The sequence below is a fragment of the Corvus moneduloides genome, chromosome 3 (genome assembly GCF_009650955.1).
Source record: "Corvus moneduloides isolate bCorMon1 chromosome 3, bCorMon1.pri, whole genome shotgun sequence".
NCBI classification, from domain to species: domain Eukaryota; kingdom Metazoa; phylum Chordata; class Aves; order Passeriformes; family Corvidae; genus Corvus; species Corvus moneduloides.
In genome coordinates, this window is record NC_045478.1 from 3562502 (window position 1) to 3585443 (window position 22942).

Genomic DNA, 22942 nt, shown 5'->3' on the forward strand with positions numbered 1-22942 from the left:
AGAAGAGACAAAGGATAGGAGTGAAGGAAATGGTTTCCCATTGAGAGAGTTTAAATAAGATATTGGGAAGAAATTCTTGATTCTGAGGTTGGGGAGGACCTGGCACAGGTTGTTGCTGCCCCTGGATCCCTGGAAGTGTGCAAGTGTTTCTTGTCCAGGCTGAACGGAGCTTGGAGCAACCTGGGATAGTGGAAGGTGTCCCTGCCCATGGCAGGAGGGGGGGAAAGAGAGGATCTTTAAGATCCCTTCCAACCCAAAGCAGCCCAGGATGAGTCCGTGGAGGAAGGATTCTGCTTCCCCCAGGCCTGGGCTGGTGCTGGTGGCTGCACCCAGCAGTTCCTGTGCCCATCCCAAAGATTCCCCAGCTGGCCCCACAGCCCGGTGCCGCTGTGCCGCGGGTGTCACAAGAGGTGTTGCATGGGGACAACGGTGACGATTGCAACAGCCCCAGGAGGCACCTCAGCCTCTGCCCCTGCAGCAGGGAGGGACCAGCGCCAGCCCCAGCAGCCCCACGCACATGGGGCACTCTCGGGTTGGCCCCGGGCACTTGTGCCAGCAGCAACTGGGGCCTGTCCCACCCACCAGCACTGCTATAAATCCAGCGTGGTTGGGGCAAAGCAGCATTCCCTGACCCCAGGGGCATCTGGACACAGCCATTCCTGTTGGGGTTGCTGCTGCCTGAGCACCCACATCTTTGCCAGGGAGGTGAGTGTGGGCTCTCTTTCTGGAATCCTGCCTGCTCAGCATCTCAGCTCAAAGCCTGGCACAGCAGAGTCTCCTGAAGGACAAACTGCTGGAAGTATCCAGGTGGAAAATTTGGCCCTCAGAGATTCCTGGCAAAGACGGTGAAAGTCCTCACGTGAGTCTGAGAGTCCCAAACCTGTGGAAGGTTGACCTGAGTCTTCCTAAGCCCAGGAGAGACTGGAACAGTGCCTTGATGCTGCAGGAGGGAGACGAGATCATTGTTGGGAGAATGGGGACTTTCCTTGGCAAAATAGGGAGACACTTTTCCCACAGCAGCACCGAGATTTCCCATCCTTTCAGGCTTTCAGCAATTCCAAAGGCTGATTTCTGCTTCCATTTCTGGGCACCAAGACACTTGCCTGGCCTCTGGCTGCTTGCTGGGTCGGTGCTGCCCAGGGCAGGGGCAGCAAGTGTGGGGCTGGGGAATGTCTTTGCTGGGAATCCTGGGAATGCTCTGGGGCTGGGGATGGGCACTGCCAGGCTGAGCTGGCAGGACTCTGCTGAGCTCAGGGAAGCAGCGGGGATTGGTCCAGGGCTTTTGGGACATGTGTTGGATTCATGAAGCCTGAGGGAGTAACAGTCCTTTAGCTCCATAACTTTCAATGGCAGCTTTTCCTCCGCAATTCCAAACTTCTCTGTCCATTGTTTTGTTTGAATTGGCAACCCTTGGCCCCATGTTAGAACTGCCATCAGTTCTCTGGGGAAGGGCTTTGGAAAGCCTTCAAGGCAGTTAAAGGAAAAGGATCAGCTGAGGCCATCGATTTCCAAGAGACTGAGACATGAAACGCCCCCAAAGCTTGGTGTGCAGCACACACCTAAGGAAAGCTTTTAACTGAACAGCAGAGGAATCATCATCTGCTGTGGCTGGAAGCAGCCCCTCTGCAGTGTGGTGAACCACAGAGCCCAGGCTCCTGCCCCACCTGGGGTCCTGCATGTCCCCATTGCCTTGGTGTCCCCTCTGCAGCCCTGTGAAGAGCCGCGAGAGGCAGCAGCCATGAAGATCCTGTTCCTGCTCTTCCCCCTGATCCTCCTGCTGGTGCAGGGTGCTGCAGGTGAGAATGGAGGTGGGGAAATGGGGAAAGTGTGAGCCCCCAGCAGCAGGGGAATTCAGTGTCCCTGGAAGAGACTGTTTGTGGGAGTGATGAGACGATAACAGGGCATTGAGGTCAAAGGTGTTTCTCCAGTGATCTTCCAACTGGTCACAGATTTGGGGTGGAGAAATCCCATGCAGACAGAATCCCACCTCCATCTGTGTGTCACTAATGGGTTTGGTTTCAGGCTCCAAGCCTGCACCCAGCTGTTCCTGTTTGGGAGTCTCTGGATGATCTCTTGCCCTGCACAGGGATGGCAGAGAGCCCCAGGGCTGTTGGGATGGAGGGCGTTGCCTGGGGCACAAAGGTGTTCCTTCTCATCCAGTGGTTCATCCACTGAGTGTCCCAAAACCTCATCAGCCCAAGGGATGATCCCTGCAAGGGCTGCACAAGGACTTTGCATCAGAGGTCACACAAATCATGGCACAGGCAGGGCAGGGACATGGGATGTGAGGAGTCGCTGCCTGCCAGCGGGACTGCAAGCACACCCTGCTCTGCCAGACTGTTGCTGTAATTGCTCTGTGTGTGTCTTTCCCCATGGAAACAGGGGATATGCTTAGATGCACGCTCCAACGGGGATACTGTGCCTTTGGGCCTTGTCGCGACCCCTCAACAGCTATTGGAAGATGTTCACCAGTCAGTGAGTGCTGCAAAAGGTAAGGACCTGATCCCCGCCGGAAGAAAGATTTTCATCCTTTTTCCCTAGAGGAGTCTATCACTGATTTCTTTCTAGCAAAGACGTGATAAAATCTCTCCTGCTTTTATAATTAAACTAAGAGGCCCGAAAGAGGAGGGAAAAGCCCTTGGGGAATTGGAGCTGTCCTGAATCAGGCTGCAGCAGCCCCAGGACAACCAGGGCCTCCCAACTCACATAAGACACCAAAGGGGGAAACATTTGCTGTCCTTGGGCAGCACTGAGGACATGATCCAGGTTTTGCTGCATCTGCACACACTCAGAGCCAGGGCTGCCAGCACTGAGATAGCCCAGGTCCAACCTGTCTGCACCAAGGACTGCAGCTCACCTCCCCGAGCCTGAGTCTGCTGCAGCACCCACTGGGCATTGCAGGACAGGGGGAGAGGGTGGCAGGACAAGTTACAGCAGCTGATGGGCTGGTTTTGTTTCTTTCGACAGATTCTGGGCTTGACACCCTGAAATTCCCAAGCAGGACATTCCCTCGCTTCTGGCTCCTGGACCCATCTCCTGATGTCCCCTCCTGTCCCTGCCTGTGCCGTGCCCAGCTGCGGTGACAGCAGCAGTGGCAGCTGCTCCTGCTGGGCGCTGCTGGGCTGGAGCCCTCTGCTGCCAGCGCCGGTGTCTCTGGGGCAGGGGCTGCTTTTCGCGGCTTGAATAAAGACTTGGAGCACGTTGGCATTGCAGGGCTGGGCCGTGTGTGCGTGTGCTGCTGCCTCCTGTCTCTTTGGTGCCGTCCCAACCCATCCCAGATGTCCCAGAGTTCCCACCACACTTTTGACTGGGATCTCCATCTGCCTCATGTGCCATGGGGCTGAACTCTGCAGTGCAGTGTCTGCTCATTTCCCTCCCTCCTTCCAGCCCCACAGCACCAACCCCTCTATCAGCCCACAGCCTCTGTCCCCACTCCATCCCTTCTGGAGGAGCCTGATCCTGCAGACGGCCCCCAGGAGTGCTTAGCATGCCTTCAGGGGAAACAGGTGTCTCAGGCTGGCTGTACAGCCTCTCCACAGGGTGATGTCGCCAAAGGGTCCCTTGGGCTAAATCCTGAAAATGTCCATAAATATCTCCCAGCAGGGCAAAAGACGGGTGTCTTCTCTCTGCCAGCTCAAACTGGTGTTACAACACTGTTCACTTCCAACAGCCAGTGGCCTCAGCACTCCTGTGAGTGCAGACTCAGCTCTGCAGGGTCAATTCATGTGTGCTGGGGCTGGCGCTGGTCCCTCCCTGCTGCAGGGACAGAGGCTGAGGTGCCTCCTGGGGCTGTTGCAATCGTCACCGTTGTCCCCATGCAACACCTCTTGTGACACCCGCGGCACAGCGGCAGCGGGCTGTGGGGCCAGCTGGGGAATCTTTGGGATGGGCACAGGAACTGCTGGGTGCAGCCACCAGCACCAGTTCAGTTCTGGTGACAGTGCTTGCTGGGCAGGAGGGGCTGTGCCCTGTGCCCAGTTTGGCAGCTGCCTCTCCAGGTGTTTGGCAGAGCAATCTGGTCCCCCCAGGCTGCAGGGGCTGAGCTGCTGGGGATTTGGCAGTGGAACCTGGCATCTCAACCTTTTCTCCTGCACAGCCCTGAGATGTGAAGGCACAGTGACAAGGTGACAATCCCCAAAAATGCAGGAGATGGACTCTGCATGCTGAGCAGAAGCAGAGGCACCACCTGCCCACATTAGTGAGGGTGGGTTTTACTGGGAGTGTTTCTTGAAGGGACTCAGAAAAAGTTCCACCCTGTGCCAGAGCAGCAGGGTGGTGCTGGTTTCCAGTGAGCAGGGCCTGTGTGGCTGTGTCCCTGCGTGTCTGTGTCCCTGGATGTGTCCAGCAAACGGCAGCACCGCAGGGTCCTTACACAAGGCAGGATGACGCAAGGCCCTGGCTTGGGAATCCTTCTCAGAGATGTCAGAAGAGGGAACCAAGGCCTCCTTTTCTCTGGTGCAGGGGGAGAATCAGGAAAAGGAACTTTTGGGCTGGACATTTTGAATACTCAAGGGACTCCAGCCTGTCTTCTGTGGTCTCCTCTTGTTTATGTTGGAGGGAGTAGCAGGTAAAATAGAAATGAATTAAATATATGAAAAAATGTAGGGTTTAAGTGATGCTACAGTGAAGCTGTGCTGTGGATATTGAGCTTTTCCTATAAACAGAATCAATATGAAAGAAGATAAAAGCCAAACCTTTCTGTACAGGTATTTATTTTACCTCTAGTGAGATCATGAGTCACATGTGAGTTCTGGTGTCTGTGCCTTGCTCCTTGGGGTCCCTCACCCTTCCATACCTTCAAGGAATGGCTCCTGCTGCAGGTTTTACAGCTAGGACTGGGGCTGGGACCTTGTAACCAAGGTGTGGCTATTTTAGGGATGAGGTTTTGCCCCTATCTCCACAGTTCCTAGCCCGTGTCTCTCTGAGTCCACAGCACTGTGCACAGAACAGTGGAGAGGCGGAGGAGAAGGGAGGAAGGGAAATCCTGCTACACCCTCAGAGTCCTGCTTTGTGCAGGGATGGAGGCATCAGATATGTTGGGGAGTCTCTGCTGAAGGCTGCTATGAGGAGGTCCCGAGTGTGTCCCAAGCAAGTGCTGTAAACATCACCCATCTTCCACTGGAAAACTTCCCCTGGATGTTGGAGACAGGGGACACTGGGCAGCCCAGGGATATGGGGACAGCCCTGGGCTGGCATTGCTGCCCTGCCCAGCCTGCAGCTGCTGCTGGGGCTGCAGGGACCTGGCATCCTCTGCCAGGTCCCAGAGCTCTGCAGAGCCCAGGCAGCCTCGGCACAGAGGGCACTCCAGCCAGTGCCCAGACAACAACGGGTTGGAGAGGGGATTCCCAGGGTGTGTACAGATGAACACACAAGCACAGAGGTGCAGGTTGAGATTCCCAATGGCAGCAATGTCCTGCCCCATTTGGGCATATGGGACATCCCTGCAGAGAACCCAGGGAGCTCCTTTCCCACTGAGCAGCAGGATAGTGCCTCCCTTGAGCTCATCCTCACTTGTGCTGAGCTCCCCCACAGGAAAGGACCATCACCCGCCTCAAAGTGAGTGATAGGGAAGTAGGGTCCTGAGAAAAGAATGATATCTGGGCCTATAAAAATCAGGACATGGTTCCTGTTCCCTGTGAGGGAGCGTGTGCAGGGCAGCTCCAGCACAGGCACCCCACACAGCCTGGCCCAGCAGGCACTGCCAGGCTCAGCATCCCCAAACACGGCCAGGCAGCAGCATCCCCAGGGACACACACGCTGCTCACCGCCAGCACCATCCCCAGGGCCTTGTGCTGCCACCAAGCCAGTGCCACCCCCAGAGGCAGCAGGCACAGCACCCCTCCGGCAGCAGCACACGCACACACGGCCCAGCCCTGCAATGCCAACGTGCTCCAAGTCTTTATTCAAGCCGCGAAAAGCAGCCCCTGCCCCAGAGACACCGGCGCTGGCAGCAGAGGGCTCCAGCCCAGCAGCGCCCAGCAGGAGCAGCTGCCACTGCTGCTGTCACCGCAGCTGGGCACGGCACAGGCAGGGACGGGAGGGGACATCAGGAGATGGGTCCAGGAGCCAGAAGCGAGGGAATGTCCTACTTGGGAATTTCAGGGTCTCATCCCCAGGTACTGTAAGAAGAAGGAAAACAAGCCCATCAGCTGCTGTAACTTGTCCTGCCACCCTCTCCCCCTGCCCTGCAATGCCCAGTGGGTGCTGCAGCAGACTCAGGCTCAGGGAGGTGAGCTGCAGTCCTTGGTGCAGACAGGTTGGACCTGGGCTATCTCAGTGCTGGCAGCCCTGGCTCTGAGTGTGTGCAGATGCAGCAAAACCTGGATCATGTCCTCGGTGCTGCCCAAGGACAGCAAATGTTTCTCCCTTTGGTGTCTTGGTTGAGTTGGGAGAGCCTGGTTGTCCTGGGGCTGCTGCAGCCTGATTCAGGACAGCTCCAAATCCCCAAGGGCTTTTCCCTTCTCTTTCGGGCCTCTTAGTTTAATTATAAAAGCAGGAGAGATTTTATCAGGTGTTTGCTAGAAAGAAATCAGTGACAGACCCCTCTAGGGAAAAAGGATGAAAATCTTTCTTCAGGCAGGGATCTGCTCCTTACCGTTTGCAGCACACAGTGAGTGGTGAACATCTTCCAATAGGTTGTGCGGGGTAGGGGCAACTCCGAAAGGCACAGTGTCCCCCTCGGAGACTGCATGCAGTTGAAGTTCCTGTTTCCATGGAAAAAAGCACACTCAACAATTACAGCAACAGTCTGGCAGAGCAGGGTGTGCTTGCAGTCCCGCTGGCAGGCAGTGACTCCTCACATCCCATGTCCCTGCCCTGCCTGTGCCATGATTTGTGTGACCTCTGATGCAAAGTCCTTGTGCAGCCCTTGCAGGGATCATCCCTTGGGCTGATGAGGTTTTGGGACACTCAGTGGATGAACCACTGGATGAGAAGGGACACCTTTGTGCCCCAGGCAACGCCCTCCATCCCAACAGCCCTGGGGCTCTCTGCCATCCCTGTGCAGGGCAAGAGATCATCCAGAGACTCCCAAACAGGAACAGCTGGGTGCAGGCTTGGAGCCTGAAACCAAACCCATTAGTGACACACAGATGGAGGTGGGATTCTGTCTGCATGGGATTTCTCCACCCCAAATCTGTGACCAGTTGGAAGATCACTGGAGAAACACCTTTGACCTCAATGCCCTGTTATCGTCTCATCACTCCCACAAACACACTCTCTTCCAGGGACACTGAATTCCCCTGCTGCTGGGGGCTCACACTTTCCCCATTTCCCCACCTCCATTCTCACCTGCAGCACCCTGCACCAGCAGGAGGATCAGGGGGAAGAGCAGGAACAGGATCTTCATGGCTGCTGCCTCTCGCGGCTCTTCACAGGGCTGCAGAGGGGACACCAAGGCAATGGGGACATGCAGGACCCCAGGTGGGGCAGGAGCCTGGGCTCTGTGGTTCACCACACTGCAGAGGGGCTGCTTCCAGCCACAGCAGATGATGATTCCTCTGCTGTTCAGTTAAAAGCTTTCCTTAGGTGTGTGCTGCACACCAAGCTTTGGGGGCGTTTCATGTCTCAGTCTCTTGGAAATCGATGGCCTCAGCTGATCCTTTTCCTTTAACTGCCTTGAAGGCTTTCCAAAGCCCTTCCCCAGAGAACTGATGGCAGTTCTAACATGGGGCCAAGGGTTGCCAATTCAAACAAAACAATGGACAGAGAAGTTTGGAATTGCGGAGGAAAAGCTGCCATTGAAAGTTATGGAGCTAAAGGACTGTTACTCCCTCAGGCTTCATGAATCCAACACATGTCCCAAAAGCCCTGGACCAATCCCCGCTGCTTCCCTGAGCTCAGCAGAGTCCTGCCAGCTCAGCCTGGCAGTGCCCATCCCCAGCCCCAGAGCATTCCCAGGATTCCCAGCAAAGACATTCCCCAGCCCCACACTTGCTGCCCCTGCCCTGGGCAGCACCGACCCAGCAAGCAGCCAGAGGCCAGGCAAGTGTCTTGGTGCCCAGAAATGGAAGCAGAAATCAGCCTTTGGAATTGCTGAAAGCCTGAAAGGATGGGAAATCTCGGTGCTGCTGTGGGAAAAATGTCTCCCTATTTTGCCAGGGAAAGTCCCCATTCTCCCAACAATGATCTCGTCTCCCTCCTGCAGCATCAAGGCACTGTTCCAGTCTCTCCTGGGCTTAGGAAGACTCAGGTCAACCTTCCACAGGTTTGGGACTCTCAGACTCACATGAGGACTTTCGCCCTCTTTGCCAGGAATCTCTGAGGGCCAAATTTTCCACCTGGATACTTCCAGCAGTTTGTCCTTTAGGAGACTCTGCTGTGCTGGGCTTTGAGCTGAGATGCTGAGCAGGCAGGATTCCAGAAAGAGAGCCCACACTCACCTCCCTGGCAAAGATGTGGGTGCTCAGGCAGCAGCAACCCCAACAGGAATGGCTGTGTCCAGATGCCCCTGGGGTCAGGGAATGCTGCTTTGCCCCAACCACGCTGGATTTATAGCAGTGCTGGTGGGTGGGACAGGCCCCAGTTGCTGCTGGCACAAGTGCCCGGGGCCAACCCGAGAGTGCCCCATGTGCGTGGGGCTGCTGGGGCTGGCGCTGGTCCCTCCCTGCTGCAGGGACAGAGGCTGAGGTGCCTCCTGGGGCTGTTGCAATCGTCACCGTTGTCCCCATGCAACACCTCTTGTGACACCCGCGGCACAGCGGCACCGGGCTGGGCACGCGTGGGCTGGGATGGACAAGGCAGGCGGTTGATGTTGGGAAGAATAGAAATGAGGAAATGGTTTCCTTCTTTGTGTCCTCGGCGGGCTGTGGGGCCAGCTGGGGAATCTTTGGGATGGGGGGACAGCTCTGCACTGCAGAGGTGAAGGGAGCTCAAGGTGACAGCTCCGGAGTCAGTGCCAGGACAGGTGAGAACTCATTGAGCAAAGGTCATGGCAGGCAGGTGTGGCATTTAAGTAAAACCTTATAAAATGAAGGCCTTGTTGCTTTTGTAAAATTATGGCTCAGGCCTGTTACTTCGGCTAGAGAAGGACTGTGAGGAAAGTGTGTGAGAAGAAAAACAATTAGTTTTCACCCATGAGAATGTAGTATCAACAGAAGCAAGAAAGTTAAACAGTAGAAGGAGAAAACAGCAACATATCTGCACCTGTTATTTTTCTGAATGCTTGAACGCTTATGCCATAGGTAGCCAATGGTAGTATGTTGTGGTTAGTAATAGCCAATGAGTCTAAACTGTAGTAGTTTAGCAGCCAATGAATCTGTAACATGAATGATAACATATAAAAGATGTATAAAAGAGGCTGCTTTGTTTAATAAACAGCTTTCTGGCCCTTGAAAGAGGCACTGTCCGTGTGTGTCGTGACCGCCCCAACAGTGACAGGCCGGGATGTTCTGAACATCCCTCACCAAACTCTCCAGCTCTGCAAAGCAATGGCAGCGAAAACTTTTTGGGGATTGGTCCCTTGTCCCTGGCAACAATTGGCAGAACCAGAAAAAATGGCCTCAAGCAGAACCAGGGAAGGTTTAAACTGGATAGTAGGAACAATTTATTGGAGAAAAAAAAGGGTGGTCAATCATTGGAACATATTGCCCAGGGCAGTGGTAGAGTCAACATTCCTGGCAGGATTTAAAAAGCATGTAGATGTGGCACTTGGGGACATGTGTTAGTGCTGGGCTTGGCAGTGCTGGGGAATGGCTGGACTCGATGATCTCAGAGGGCTTTCCCAACATTAATGATTCCCTGATTCTCTGATTCTCTGAATCTCTGATTCTTGGGAGGGAAAGTCTTTAGTGAAACCATCAGGGTCACCATTTGCTCCCACATGCATGTGTACATGAACACACACACATGTATTGAACCACTCAAAACACAATGCCTGAGGTTTGCTTTGCACACAGGGAGAGGCCTCTGCCTTTGATGGAGCAGAGCACTGTCACCCCAGACTGCCTGAGATGGGCAGAAAGAAGAAGACAACCTGTTTGTTCCCTGTGGGGAAACAAATTCAGACATTTCCTGGCCATGGTCAATTGGAGCCATTTCACAGGTCAACCAGACCAGGAGCCCCATGGCCTCCTCCTCCTCCTGGCTGGTGGGATGGGAGTGTGGAGCAGCACAGCTCCCTCACAGCCACAGCAAGGAGGGCTGTGGCACTGGAACAGGACAAGGAGGAGCAGCAGGGAGAGCTTGTGGGGGTCACCACGGCCATGCCCACTCAAGGGACACAGCACCAGCACAGCTCTGCACACAAGGCTGTGGCTGTGAGGGACAAGGGACACCTGGGAATGGCAGGACCAGCTCAGGGATGCCACTTCCAACAGGGAGAGCGTGTGCAGGGCAGCTCCAGCACAGGCACCCCACACAGCCTGGCCCAGCAGGCACTGCCAGGCTCAGCATCCCCAAACACGGCCAGGCAGCAGCATCCCCAGGGACACACACGCTGCTCACCGCCAGCACCATCCCCAGGGCCTTGTGCTGCCACCAAGCCAGTGCCACCCCCAGAGGCAGCAGGCACAGCACCCCTCCGGCAGCAGCACACGCACACACGGCCCAGCCCTGCAATGCCAACGTGCTCCAAGTCTTTATTCAAGCCGCGAAAAGCAGCCCCTGCCCCAGAGACACCGGCGCTGGCAGCAGAGGGCTCCAGCCCAGCAGCGCCCAGCAGGAGCAGCTGCCACTGCTGCTGTCACCGCAGCTGGGCACGGCACAGGCAGGGACGGGAGGGGACATCAGGAGATGGGTCCAGGAGCCAGAAGCGAGGGAATGTCCTGCTTGGGAATTTCAGGGTCTCAACCCCAGACTCTGTAAGAAGAAAGGAAACCAGCCCATCAGCTGCTGTAAGTTATCCTGCCACCCTCTCCCCCTGCCCTGCAATGAAAACAAGTGCAGGGACATAACACTCAACCTACAGAGGCCAACTCCAGCTGTTAGAGGTATAAAGAGGAGTATCCTGTGCCTCACACTATTCCAGGGACAGCCTTCTCATTTGGCCAACAGAGCTGAGCTCTCTGCACTGACAGTGGGCAAACCTTGTGGGACTAAAGGAGTGTAGGGTAGAACTGGTTGACCTGGGGCTGCTGCAGCCCTATTCAGGGCAGGTCCAAACCCAAAAGGACTTTTCCTTTCTTTCCCTGGCTTTTGCCTTTGAGCATGAATGCATGAAGCTGTGAAGTAGGAGCTGGCTTGAAAGACAATAACAACTTTATCCATGATCAGGAGCAAACCATTTCCAGAACTTACGGTTTGCAGCAGTGACTCAATGTTGAACAAACTCCCGCGAATTTATACGGGAAACGACAGCCCCCCACAGCGCAGAATCCTCCCCGTCGGATGCACTTCTCATGTTTTCCTGCTGCCGTGGAAAATCATGCACAGGGAAAGAGTTAAAACCATAATCTGGGAGAGGAGTGTGTGAATGCACCTTCCTCTCTTCCCTTCTTACCTGCAGCACCCTGGACCAACAGGAGGAACAAGGGGAAGAGCAGGTACAGGATCCTCATGGCTGACACTTCTCTCAGGACTTCACAGGATTACAGAGGGGACACACCAAAACTCCTGGAGATAACAGCAATCAGTAACAGGACAAACTGCAAAGGGACTATCACAAGTGGCCTGTTCTATAGAATGGATCTCATGTATGCACCTTCAGGATTTCCTGGGAGCAGCTGGGGAACTATTGTCCTGTCAGGCAATTCCCATCATCTTATTCTCTATGAATTCTCTGTGAATTCTCTTAAGGGACATGTGGGAGAAGTAATGCCTGACTGTTGCACTTGTAGCCAAAACAGCTTTCAAAGACTTGTGGAAAGCACAAGCAGAATATTCCCCCTTGGAAGCTGTGCTCCCTCAGGCCTTTTGCATCCAACACTTCACTCTTGAGGAGAAATACATGTTTCTGGTGAGACAGAGCCAAGGGTGGGACAAGGCAGATTTTCAAATGCAGTTACTAGATGAAACATGTTGCTGCTGCTTTTATTCTCACACTTCTGCCTCTCCTTCTCCAAGAGCCAAAGCAGAGTTTGCCTGTCAGGTGGTGCTCATGCCAACACTCAACACAAAGCAAATAGTCAAACAAGAATTGGGAACTGACCTGGGTTCTGGAGTTATGGGAAATTCATGTCCCTGCCGATGCCTAGCACTTGGTGAAGGAGGGCTCTGACGATCACTATGGTCAATAGAACCATAGAGTGATAGAATGGTTTGGGACTGAAGGGATCCCTTATAGCTACTCTAAGTCCAACCCCCTTAACAATTAGCAGGTTCAGCTACATGACAGAATCACAATTGCCTTGGGGACAAAGCAGCCTTCCAAGTTAATGGAAGCTGAAAGAATGGTAAATCTCTGTACTGCTGCTTGAATAGCATCTCCCTACTTTGTCCAGCACAGTCTCCAGCTGCCCCAGAACAAGAAACCTCAGGGACCTCCCTCCAGCCTCCAAAATAATTTCTAGTGCCCGATTAAAGCAGGAAACCCAGATTATCTTTCAGCATATTCTGGGCTCTGATAATCACTGACTCATACTATTAGTGCTCTTCCTTAAAAAGCTCAAATGGCACCCAACAGTCTGTAAATAACAAAGTGTCAGGAACTGAAGAGAGAGGTGTAATGGGCAGCTCAAGTCCATTAGTCCTCAGGAGATCCCACAACCACTTACCTGATGAGGATTTTGGTGTTCAGCCTGTAAACAGAATGGCTGTGTCCAGATGCCCCTGGGGTCAGGGAATGCTGCTTTGCCCCAACCACGCTGGATTTATAGCAGTGCTGGTGGGTGGGACAGGCCCCAGTTGCTGCTGGCACAAGTGCCCGGGGCCAACCCGAGAGTGCCCCATGTGCGTGGGGCTGCTGGGGCTGGCGCTGGTCCCTCCCTGCTGCAGGGACAGAGGCTGAGGTGCCTCCTGGGGCTGTTGCAATCGTCACCGTTGTCCCCATGCAACACCTCTTGTGACACCCGCGGCACAGCGGCACCGGGCTGGGCACGCGTGGGCTGGGATGGACAAGGCAGGCGGTTGATGTTGGGAAGAATAGAAATGAGGAAATGGTTTCCTTCTTTGTGTCCTCAGCGGGCTGTGGGGCCAGCTGGGGAATCTTTGGGATGGGGGGACAGCTCTGCACTGCAGAAGTGAAGAGAGCTCAAGGTGACAGCTCTGGGGTCAGTGCCAGGACAGGTGAGAACTCACTGAGCAAAGGTCATGGCAGGCAGGTGTGGCATTTAAGTAAAACCTTATAAAATGAAGGCCTTGTTGCTTTTGTAAAATTATGGCTCAGGCCTGTTACTTCGGCTAGAGAAGGACTGTGAGGAAAGTGTGTGAGAAGAAAAACAATTAGTTTTCACCCATGAGAATGTAGTATCAACAGAAGCAAGAAAGTTAAACAGTAGAAGGAGAAAACAGCAACATATCTGCACCTGTTATTTTTCTGAATGCTTGAACGCTTATGCCATAGGTAGCCAATGGTAGTATGTTGTGGTTAGTAATAGCCAATGAGTCTAAACTGTAGTAGTTTAGCAGCCAATGAATCTGTAACATGAATGATAACATATAAAAGATGTATAAAAGAGGCTGCTTTGTTTAATAAACAGCTTTCTGGCCCTTGAAAGAGGCACTGTCCGTGTGTGTCGTGACCGCCCCAACAGCGACAGGCCGGGATGTTCTGAACATCCCTCACCAAACTCTCCAGCTCTGCAAAGCAATGGCAGCGAAAACTTTTTGGGGATTGGTCCCTTGTCCCTGGCAACAATTGGCAGAACCAGAAAAAAATGGCCTCAAGCAGAACCAGGGAAGGTTTAAACTGGATAGTAGGAACAATTTATTGGAGAAAAAAAAGGGTGGTCAATCATTGGAACATATTGCCCAGGGCAGTGGTAGAGTCAACATTCCTGGCAGGATTTAAAAAGCATGTAGATGTGGCACTTGGGGACATGTGTTAGTGCTGGGCTTGGCAGTGCTGGGGAATGGCTGGACTCGATGATCTCAGAGGGCTTTCCCAACATTAATGATTCCCTGATTCTCTGATTCTCTGATTCTTGGGAGGGAAAGTCTTTAGTGAAACCATCAGGGTCACCATTTGCTCCCACATGCATGTGTACATGAACACACACACATGTATTGAACCACTCAAAACACAATGCCTGAGGTTTGCTTTGCACACAGGGAGAGGCCTCTGCCTTTGATAGAGCAGAGCACTGTCACCCCAGACTGCCTGAGATGGGCAGAAAGAAGAAGACAACCTGTTTGTTCCCTGTGGGGAAACAAATTCAGACATTTCCTGGCCATGGTCAATTGGAGCCATTTCACAGGTCAACCAGACCAGGAGCCCCATGGCCTCCTCCTCCTCCTGGCTGGTGGGATGGGAGTGTGGAGCAGCACAGCTCCCTCACAGCCACAGCAAGGAGGGCTGTGGCACTGGAACAGGACAAGGAGGAGCAGCAGGGAGAGCTCGTGGGGGTCACCACGGCCGTGCCCACTCAAGGGACACAGCACCAGCACAGCTCTGCACACAAGGCTGTGGCTGTGAGGGACAAGGGACACCTGGGAATGGCAGGACCAGCTCAGGGATGCCACTTCCAACAGGGAGAGCGTGTGCAGGGCAGCTCCAGCACAGGCACCCCACACAGCCTGGCCCAGCAGGCACTGCCAGGCTCAGCATCCCCAAACACGGCCAGGCAGCAGCATCCCCAGGGACACACACGCTGCTCACCGCCAGCACCATCCCCAGGGCCTTGTGCTGCCACCAAGCCAGTGCCACCCCCAGAGGCAGCAGGCACAGCACCCCTCCGGCAGCAGCACACGCACACACGGCCCAGCCCTGCAATGCCAACGTGCTCCAAGTCTTTATTCAAGCCGCGAAAAGCAGCCCCTGCCCCAGAGACACCGGCGCTGGCAGCAGAGGGCTCCAGCCCAGCAGCGCCCAGCAGGAGCAGCTGCCACTGCTGCTGTCACCGCAGCTGGGCACGGCACAGGCAGGGACGGGAGGGGACATCAGGAGATGGGTCCAGGAGCCAGAAGCGAGGGAATGTCCTGCTTGGGAATTTCAGCCCCGCACACTGTAAGAATAAAGAATAAAGGAAACTTTGAACAGGTCTTTCAACGGACAAGGAAGGAAACTTTCCTCATCCAGGAATGCAGAATTTACCGTTTGCAGCATATGGTGAAGGCTGAGCAGTTTCCAATACGTCTTGTAGGGGGGCGACACTTCCAAAAAGCACAGTATCCTCCTAGTAGCTGGCATGCATTTTTAATTCCTGTTTCCATGGGGAAAGATGCATACAGAGCCATTAAATAAAAAACTGGGGACAGCAGTGTGCAGCTGTGGAAAGGGTGACACTCCCCGTGCATTTCAAGCCAATAGAAGGGCTCAGCTTCAACCTCCCCATAGCCACTCCAACTGCAGGAAGGACTCTTTCCCCCTAAATTGGGGACACACAAGAACAGAATGGGAAAGACCAGTGGGAGGTCAAGGAAGAGGTGTGCTGGCTCCCCAGCTGTATTCCCACCACTGCCTGGACCAGCACAGCTGGCAGGCAGGGCACTCCGCACAGAATCACAGAATAAGCTGAGCTGGAAGGGACCCACAAGGATCATCAAGTCCAGCTCCTGGCCTTGCACAGCATCATCCCCAAGAGTCGCATCATGTGCCCATGAGTATGGTCCAAATGCTCACTTAACTCCGTCAGGTTTGATGATGTGACCATTCCCTAGAGAGCCTGTTCAGTGCTCAGTCACCCTTGGGGTGAAGAACCTTTTCCTAATATCCAACCTAAACCTCCCTGACACAATATCAGGCCATTCCCTGCGGTCCTGTCACTGGTCACACAGAGCAGAGATCAGTGTCTGCTTCTCCTCTTCCCCTCACGAGGAAGTTGTAACTGTGATGAGTCTCCCCTCAGTCTCCTCCTCTCCAGGCTGAACACACCAAGTGGCTTCCTCAGCCACTCCCCACACGGCCTCCCCCCAAGGCCTTCACCATCTTTGTTGCCCTCCTTTAGACACCCTTAAAGAGTTTTATGTGTTTTTTATATTGTGGTGTCCAAAACTGCCCCAGGCTTGAGGTGAGGCCACCACAGTGCAGAGCAGAGCAAGACAATCCCCTCCCTTGACTGGCTGGTCATCCTGGGTGTGATGCCCTCCAGGACATGGTTGGCCCTCCTGGCTGCCAGGGCACTTCTGACTCATATTCAACTTGCCACTGACCAGGATCCCCAGGTCCCTTTCCTTGGCACAGTTTTCCAGCATTTTCCCTTACTCACTAATTCCCCGAGAAGCCTGAAGTCAGCTTCCTCATGTCCAGCCTTGAGGTTTTGCCAGCACTTTTCTGCCAGTCAAGAGAGATTTCAACCTTGATGGCTCATGGTTGCTGTGGCCAAGACAGCCGCAGTCCCCACTTGGCTCACAAGGTCCTCTCTGTTGTCAAGCAGCAGATCAAGGAGGGCATCTCTGTGAGTCAGCTCCCTTAGGACCTGCTCCATAAAGCTGTCATCCAGGTGTTTCAGGAATTTTCTGGCCCTAGTTGTACCAGGTGTTAGATGTTCCCAGTTGATTCCTGGCAAGCTGAGTCCTCCATAAAGACAAGGGCAGTTGATGTGGAAGGGTCCCATAGTTCCTCAAGGAACAATTCATTGGCTGCCAAGAGTTGCAAGGTTGTGATGAACTTCAGGGTTTCTGGATGGGTTCCTGAACTCAGGAACTCCCCCTGGACAGCTAAGTCTCAGCCTTGGTCATTCCTTCAGTCAAGGCCACTTGAACTTCACTGATATCCCAAGTCCCTCTCCTGGCTGTGCCATGATTTGTGTGACCTCTGATGGAAAGTCCTTGTGCAGCCCTTGCAGGGATCATCCCTTGGGCTGATGAGGTTTTGGGACACTCAGTGGATGAACCACTGGATGAGAAGGGACACCTTTGCGCCCCAGGCAACGCCCTCCATCCCAACAGCCCTGGGGCTCTCTGCCATCCCTGTGCAGGGCAAGAGATCATCCAGAGACTCCCAAACAGGAACAGCTGGGTGCAGGCTTGGAGCCTGAAACCAAACCCATTCCAGACTCACAGAAAAAGCCAGGATTCTCTTTCCATGGTCTCTCCCCACATGAAGTGTGTCTCCTAATGGAAGATCACCCAAAAAAACATTTCAAGCCCCTCTAACATTTGCCCCCTTCCTACTAATGGTGTCCCTTCCAGGGACATGGAAGACAGCAATAATGGAGGATCACACCTCCCCATTTCCCCACCTCCATTCTCACCTGCAGCACCCTGCACCAGCAGGAGGATCAGGGGGAAGAGCAGGAACAGGATCTTCATGGCTGCTGCCTCTCGCGGCTCTTCACAGGGCTGCAGAGGGGACACCAAGGCAATGGGGACATGCAGGACCCCAGGTGGGGCAGGAGCCTGGGCTCTGTGGTTCACCACACTGCAGAGGGGCTGCTTCCAGCCACAGCAGATGATGATTCCTCTGCTGTTCAGTTAAAAGCTTTCCTTAGGTGTGTGCTGCACACCAAGCTTTGGGGGCGTTTCATGTCTCAGTCTCTTGGAAATCGATTGCCTCAGCTGATCCTTTTCCTTTAACTGCCTTGAAGGCTTTCCAAAGCCCTTCCCCAGAGAACTGATGGCAGTTCTAACATGGGGCCAAGGGTTGCCAATTCAAACAAAACAGTGGACAGACAAGTTTGGAATTGCAGAGAAGAAGCTGCCATTGAAAGTTATGGAGCTAAAGGACTGTTACTCCCTCAGGCTTCATGAATCCAACACATGTCCCAAAAGCCCTGGACCAATCCCCGCTGCTTCCCTGAGCTCAGCAGAGTCCTGCCAGCTCAGCCTGGCAGTGCCCATCCCCAGCCCCAGAGCATTCCTAGGATTCCCAGCAAAGACATTCCCCAGCCCCACACTTGCTGCCCCTGCCCTGGGCAGCACCGACCCTGCAAGCAGCCAGAGGCCAGGCAAGTGTCTTGGTGCCCAGAAATGGAAGCAGAAATCAGCCTTTGGAATTGCTGAAAGCCTGAAAGGATGGGAAATCTCGGTGCTGCTGTGGGAAAAGTGTCTCCCTATTTTGCCAGGGAAAGTCCCCATTCTCCCAACAATGATCTCGTCTCCCTCCTGCAGCATCAAGGCACTGTTCCAGTCTCTCCTGGGCTTAGGAAGACTCAGGTCAACCTTCCACAGGTTTGGGACTCTCAGACTCACATGAGGACTTTCACCCTCTTTCCCAGGAATCTCTGAGGGCCTAATTTTCCACCTGGATACTTCCAGCAGTTTGTCCTTCAGGAGACTCTGCTGTGCCAGGCTTTGAGCTGAGATGCTGAGCAGGCAGGATTCCAGAAAGAGAGCCCACACTCACCTCCCTGGCAAAGATGTGGGTGCTCAGGCAGCAGCAACCCCAACAGGAATGGCTGTGTCCAGATGCCCCTGGGGTCAGGGAATGCTGCTTTGCCCCAACCACGCTGGATTTATAGCAGTGCTGGTGGGTGGGACAGGCCCCAGTTGCTGCTGGCACAAGTGCCCGGGGCCAACCCGAGAGTGCCCCATGTGCGTGGGGCTGCTGGGGCTGGCGCTGGTCCCTCCCTGCTGCAGGGACAGAGGCTGAGGTGCCTCCTGGGGCTGTTGCAATCGTCACCGTTGTCCCCATGCAACACCTCTTGTGACACCCGCGGCACAGCGGCAGCGGGCTGTGGGGCCAGCTGGGGAATCTTTGGGATGGGCACAGGAACTGCTGGGTGCAGCCACCAGGGACACCTGGGAATGGCAGGACCAGCTCAGGGATGCCACTTCCAACAGGGAGAGCGTGTGCAGGGCAGCTCCAGCACAGGCACCCCACACAGCCTGGCCCAGCAGGCACTGCCAGGCTCAGCATCCCCAAACACGGCCAGGCAGCAGCATCCCCAGGGACACACACGCTGCTCACCGCCAGCACCATCCCCAGGGCCTTGTGCTGCCACCAAGCCAGTGCCACCCCCAGAGGCAGCAGGCACAGCACCCCTCCGGCAGCAGCACACGCACACACGGCCCAGCCCTGCAATGCCAACGTGCTCCAAGTCTTTATTCAAGCCGCGAAAAGCAGCCCCTGCCCCAGAGACACCGGCGCTGGCAGCAGAGGGCTCCAGCCCAGCAGCGCCCAGCAGGAGCAGCTGCCACTGCTGCTGTCACCGCAGCTGGGCACGGCACAGGCAGGGACGGGAGGGGACATCAGGAGATGGGTCCAGGAGCCAGAAGCGAGGGAATGTCCTGCTTGGGAATTTCAACCCCAGAATCTGTCGAAAGAAACAAAACCAGCCCATCAGCTGCTGTAACTTGTCCTGCCACCCTCTCCCCCTGCCCTGCAATGCCCAGTGGGTGCTGCAGCAGACTCAGGCTCAGGGAGGTGAGCTGCAGCCCTTGGTGCAGACAGGTTGGACCTGGGCTATCTCAGTGCTGGCAGCCCTGGCTCTGAGTGTGTGCAGATGCAGCAAAACCTGGATCATGTTCCCGGTGCTGCCCAAGAACAGGGAGTGTTTCACTCTTTGGTGGCTTTGGTGAGTCCTGTGCAAAGCCTGAATGACCCCCCTGGGGCTGGAGGAGAGTGGGGAGGCCCTGGCTGACCGGGGCTGCTGCAGCCCCACTCTCAGGGCAGGTTCATGCACCTTCCGTTCCGTTCCCTTCCACTGCCTTCCCTTCCCTCCCCTCAGCTCTGCCTAGGACATGAAGGGCACTGAGCCATTTGCTGCTAATGGACTCTTAAACACCTTCTGCCATGACAGCAGCTTTTGTAATTCCAAAACTTACGGTTTGCAGCAGAAGAAAAACCTGGAACATTTTCCTACGACTAAAAAGGGGCCTGAGCATTTCAGAAATCCGCAGAACCCATTTTCTTTCTCACATTGTTCCTTATTTGTTGGAGCCAAGGAGGATCCTGCAAAGTGAAGGAGGCCAAAGTATGACTGGCATACTGCAAAAAATGTGTCTGGTTCTGAGTCCCAGTCTCCAATGACCTGAGAACGAAACCCAACATCTTAAACTCTCCAGTCAGAGTTCATTTTTTCTACTGCAACGTGTGCCCGTGGGCAAAGACCCAGGGAAAGAGCAGCATGAGCTGCACGAGTTGCTGTGCTGGATCCTCAGCTGCCCAGACCTTCCTCACAGCAAATCCCTCCCAAATGTTATAAATACCTGAGAAACCTGATCACCTCCCAGGACCTGGAAAACCCCACTGGCTGAGGCTCACACCTCAGCCATCTCCCCTCTGTCCCTCTCACCTGCAGCACTGTGGACCAACAGGAGGAACAAGGGGAAGAGCAGGTAGAGGATCCTCATGGCTGATGCCTGTCCTGGGTCTTCTCGGGGCTGCAGAGGGGACACATCGAGAGCCAAGCCAGGGTCAAGGATTTAGGGAAATCTTTGTTTCTGAAGAGGCCAAGCTAAATGAAGTCTTATCCAGTGCTCTCCATCCCCCAGCCAGCCCAAAGCTGGCTGCCCAAACACCCTGCACAATCCCCTCTGCCTTCCTGAGGTCAGGAAAGTCTTCCCAGCTCACTTGGGAGTGTTTATCCCTAATTCCAGAGCATTCTCAGGATTCCCAGCCAGCACATTGCCCATCCCTTTTCAGCACTGAGCCAGGAAGGAGCAGGAGGGCAGGGAAGTGTCTTGAGGGCCTGGAAGTGACCACCTAGTGACCTACCTGATGGAGGTGTCGGTCAGAGCACACCAAGGCAGAAAGGGTCTGTAACAAAGCAACCTGGAATCACTTGTGTGAGGAGTCCTGATGGGGGAGTGTCCCTGTGCCCCAACCACGCTGGATTTATAGCAGTGCTGGTGGTGGGACAGGCCCCAGTTGCTGCTGGCACAAGTGCCCGGGGCCAACCCGAGAGTGCCCCATGTGCGTGGGGCTGCTGGGGCTGGCGCTGGTCCCTCCCTGCTGCAGGGACAGAGGCTGAGGTGCCTCCTGGGGCTGTTGCAATCGTCACCGTTGTCCCCATGCAACACCTCTTGTGACACCCGCGGCACAGCGGCAGCGGGCTGTGGGGCCAGCTGGGGAATCTTTGGGATGGGCACAGGAACTGCTGGGTGCAGCCACCAGCACCAGCCCAGGCCTGGGGGAAGCAGAATCCTTCCTCCATAGACTCATCCTGGACTGGTTTGGGTTAGAAGGGATCTTAAAGATCCTCTCTTTCCCCCCCTCCTGCCATGGGCAGGGACACCTTCCACTATCCCAGGTTGCTCCAAGCTCCGTTCAGCCTGGACAAGAAACACTTGCACACTTCCAGGGATCCAGGGGCAGCAACAACCTGTGCCAGGCCCACCCCAACCTCAGAATCAAGAATTTCTTCCCAATATCTTAATTAAACTCTCTCAGTGGGAAACCATTTCTTTCACTCCTATCCTTTGTCTCTTCTCCTCTGATGGAATCACCAATTGGTGTGGGATGGGCAAAAACACAGAATATGGAAAAGAACTTTGGACACTGCAAGAACACCTTACTAGACAAGAGGTCTGTGCAGCTGGCATGTCAGGGGGATAAACAGGGTTTTCTCTCGTGGCTCTTCAGGTAAAGTGAGAGCAACAGCAGGATAGATGGTAAGTTCTGTAGCCCAGGTGATCCAAAAAACCAGTATCCCCTGCAAATGCCAAGCAAGGTGAAGAAATACAAGATGATGCAGTCACTGCTTGTGAATCCAGTGTGTTTGATGCCAGCCATGCCACTGGGAGAAGTGACAGTGCTTGCTGGGCAGGAGGGGCTGTGCCCTGTGCCCAGTTTGGCAGCTGCCTCTCCAGGTGTTTGGCAGAGCAATCTGGTCCCCCCAGGCTGCGGGGCTGAGCTGCTGGGGATTTGGCAGTGGAACCTGGCATCTCAACCTTTTCTCCTGCACAGCCCTGAGATGTGAAGGCACAGTGACAAGGTGACAATCCCCAAAAATGCAGGAGATGGACTCTGCATGCTGAGCAGAAGCAGAGGCACCACCTGCCCACATTAGTGAGGGTGGGTTTTACTGGGAGTGTTTCTTGAAGGGACTCAGAAAAAGTTCCACCCTGTGCCAGAGCAGCAGGGTGGTGCTGGTTTCCAGTGAGCAGGGCCTGTGTGGCTGTGTCCCTGCGTGTCTGTGTCCCTGGTGTGTCCAGCAAATGGCAGCACCGCAGGGTCCTTACACAAGGCAGGATGACGCAAGGCCCTGGCTTGGGAATCCTTCTCAGAGGTGTCAGAAGAGGGAACCAAGGCCTCCTTTTCTCTGGTGCAGGGGGAGAATCAGGAAAAGGAACTTTTGGGCTACTGGTGGCTCCAGCCTGTCCTCTGTGCCCTCCTCCTGATGCTGCAGGGAGCAGCAGGTAAGATAATAATGAATTGAATGCACGGACACAGGGAGGATTTAAGTGATGCTACAGGGAAGCTGTGCTGTGGCTACTGAGTGTTCCATACAGACATAAGGCAGAGGAAAGAAGACAAAGCAAAGCTTTTGGTTCAGGTATTTATTTTATCCCTATCAATCTCATGAGTCACATGTGAGTTCTCCTGGTGGCTGTGCCATGCTCCCTGAGGTTCTTCACTGCCATCCCTTTAAGGAATGGTTCCTGCTGCAGGTTTTGCAGCTGGGACAGGAGCTGGGACCTTGTAACCAAGGTGTGGCTATTTTAGGGATGAGGTTTTGCCCCTATCTCCACAGTTCCTAGCCTGTGTCTTTCTGGCATGGGAGTTGGGTCCTGAGAAAAGAACGATATCTGGGCCTATAAACACCGGGACAAAGTTCCTGTTCCCCCAGAGGGAGCGTGTGCAGGGCAGCTCCAGCACAGGCACCCCACGCAGCCTGGCCCAGCAGGCACTGCCAGGCTCAGCATCCCCAAACACGGCCAGGCAGCAGCATCCCCAGGGACACACACGCTGCTCACCGCCAGCACCATCCCCAGGGCCTTGTGCTGCCACCAAGCCAGTGCCACCCCCAGAGGCAGCAGGCACAGCACCCCTCCGGCAGCAGCACACGCACACACGGCCCAGCCC

At 54.7% G+C, this 22942-nt stretch overlaps 1 protein-coding gene across 1 annotated transcript; it reads right to left on the reverse strand.

Moving 5' to 3' along the window:
- Positions 1-14946: 14946 nt before the first annotated feature.
- LOC116441799 (gallinacin-1-like) lies at positions 14947-18601 on the reverse strand. Its single transcript, XM_032104121.1, has 4 exons — positions 18320-18601; positions 17229-17316; positions 15128-15236; positions 14947-15038 (listed from the first exon to the last, which is right to left on the reverse strand). Exons 2-4 carry the CDS (start codon positions 17284-17286, stop codon positions 15026-15028), a joined length of 180 nt encoding a protein of 59 aa, XP_031960012.1. The 5' UTR covers positions 17287-17316; positions 18320-18601; the 3' UTR covers positions 14947-15025.
- Positions 18602-22942: the final 4341 nt, after the last annotated feature.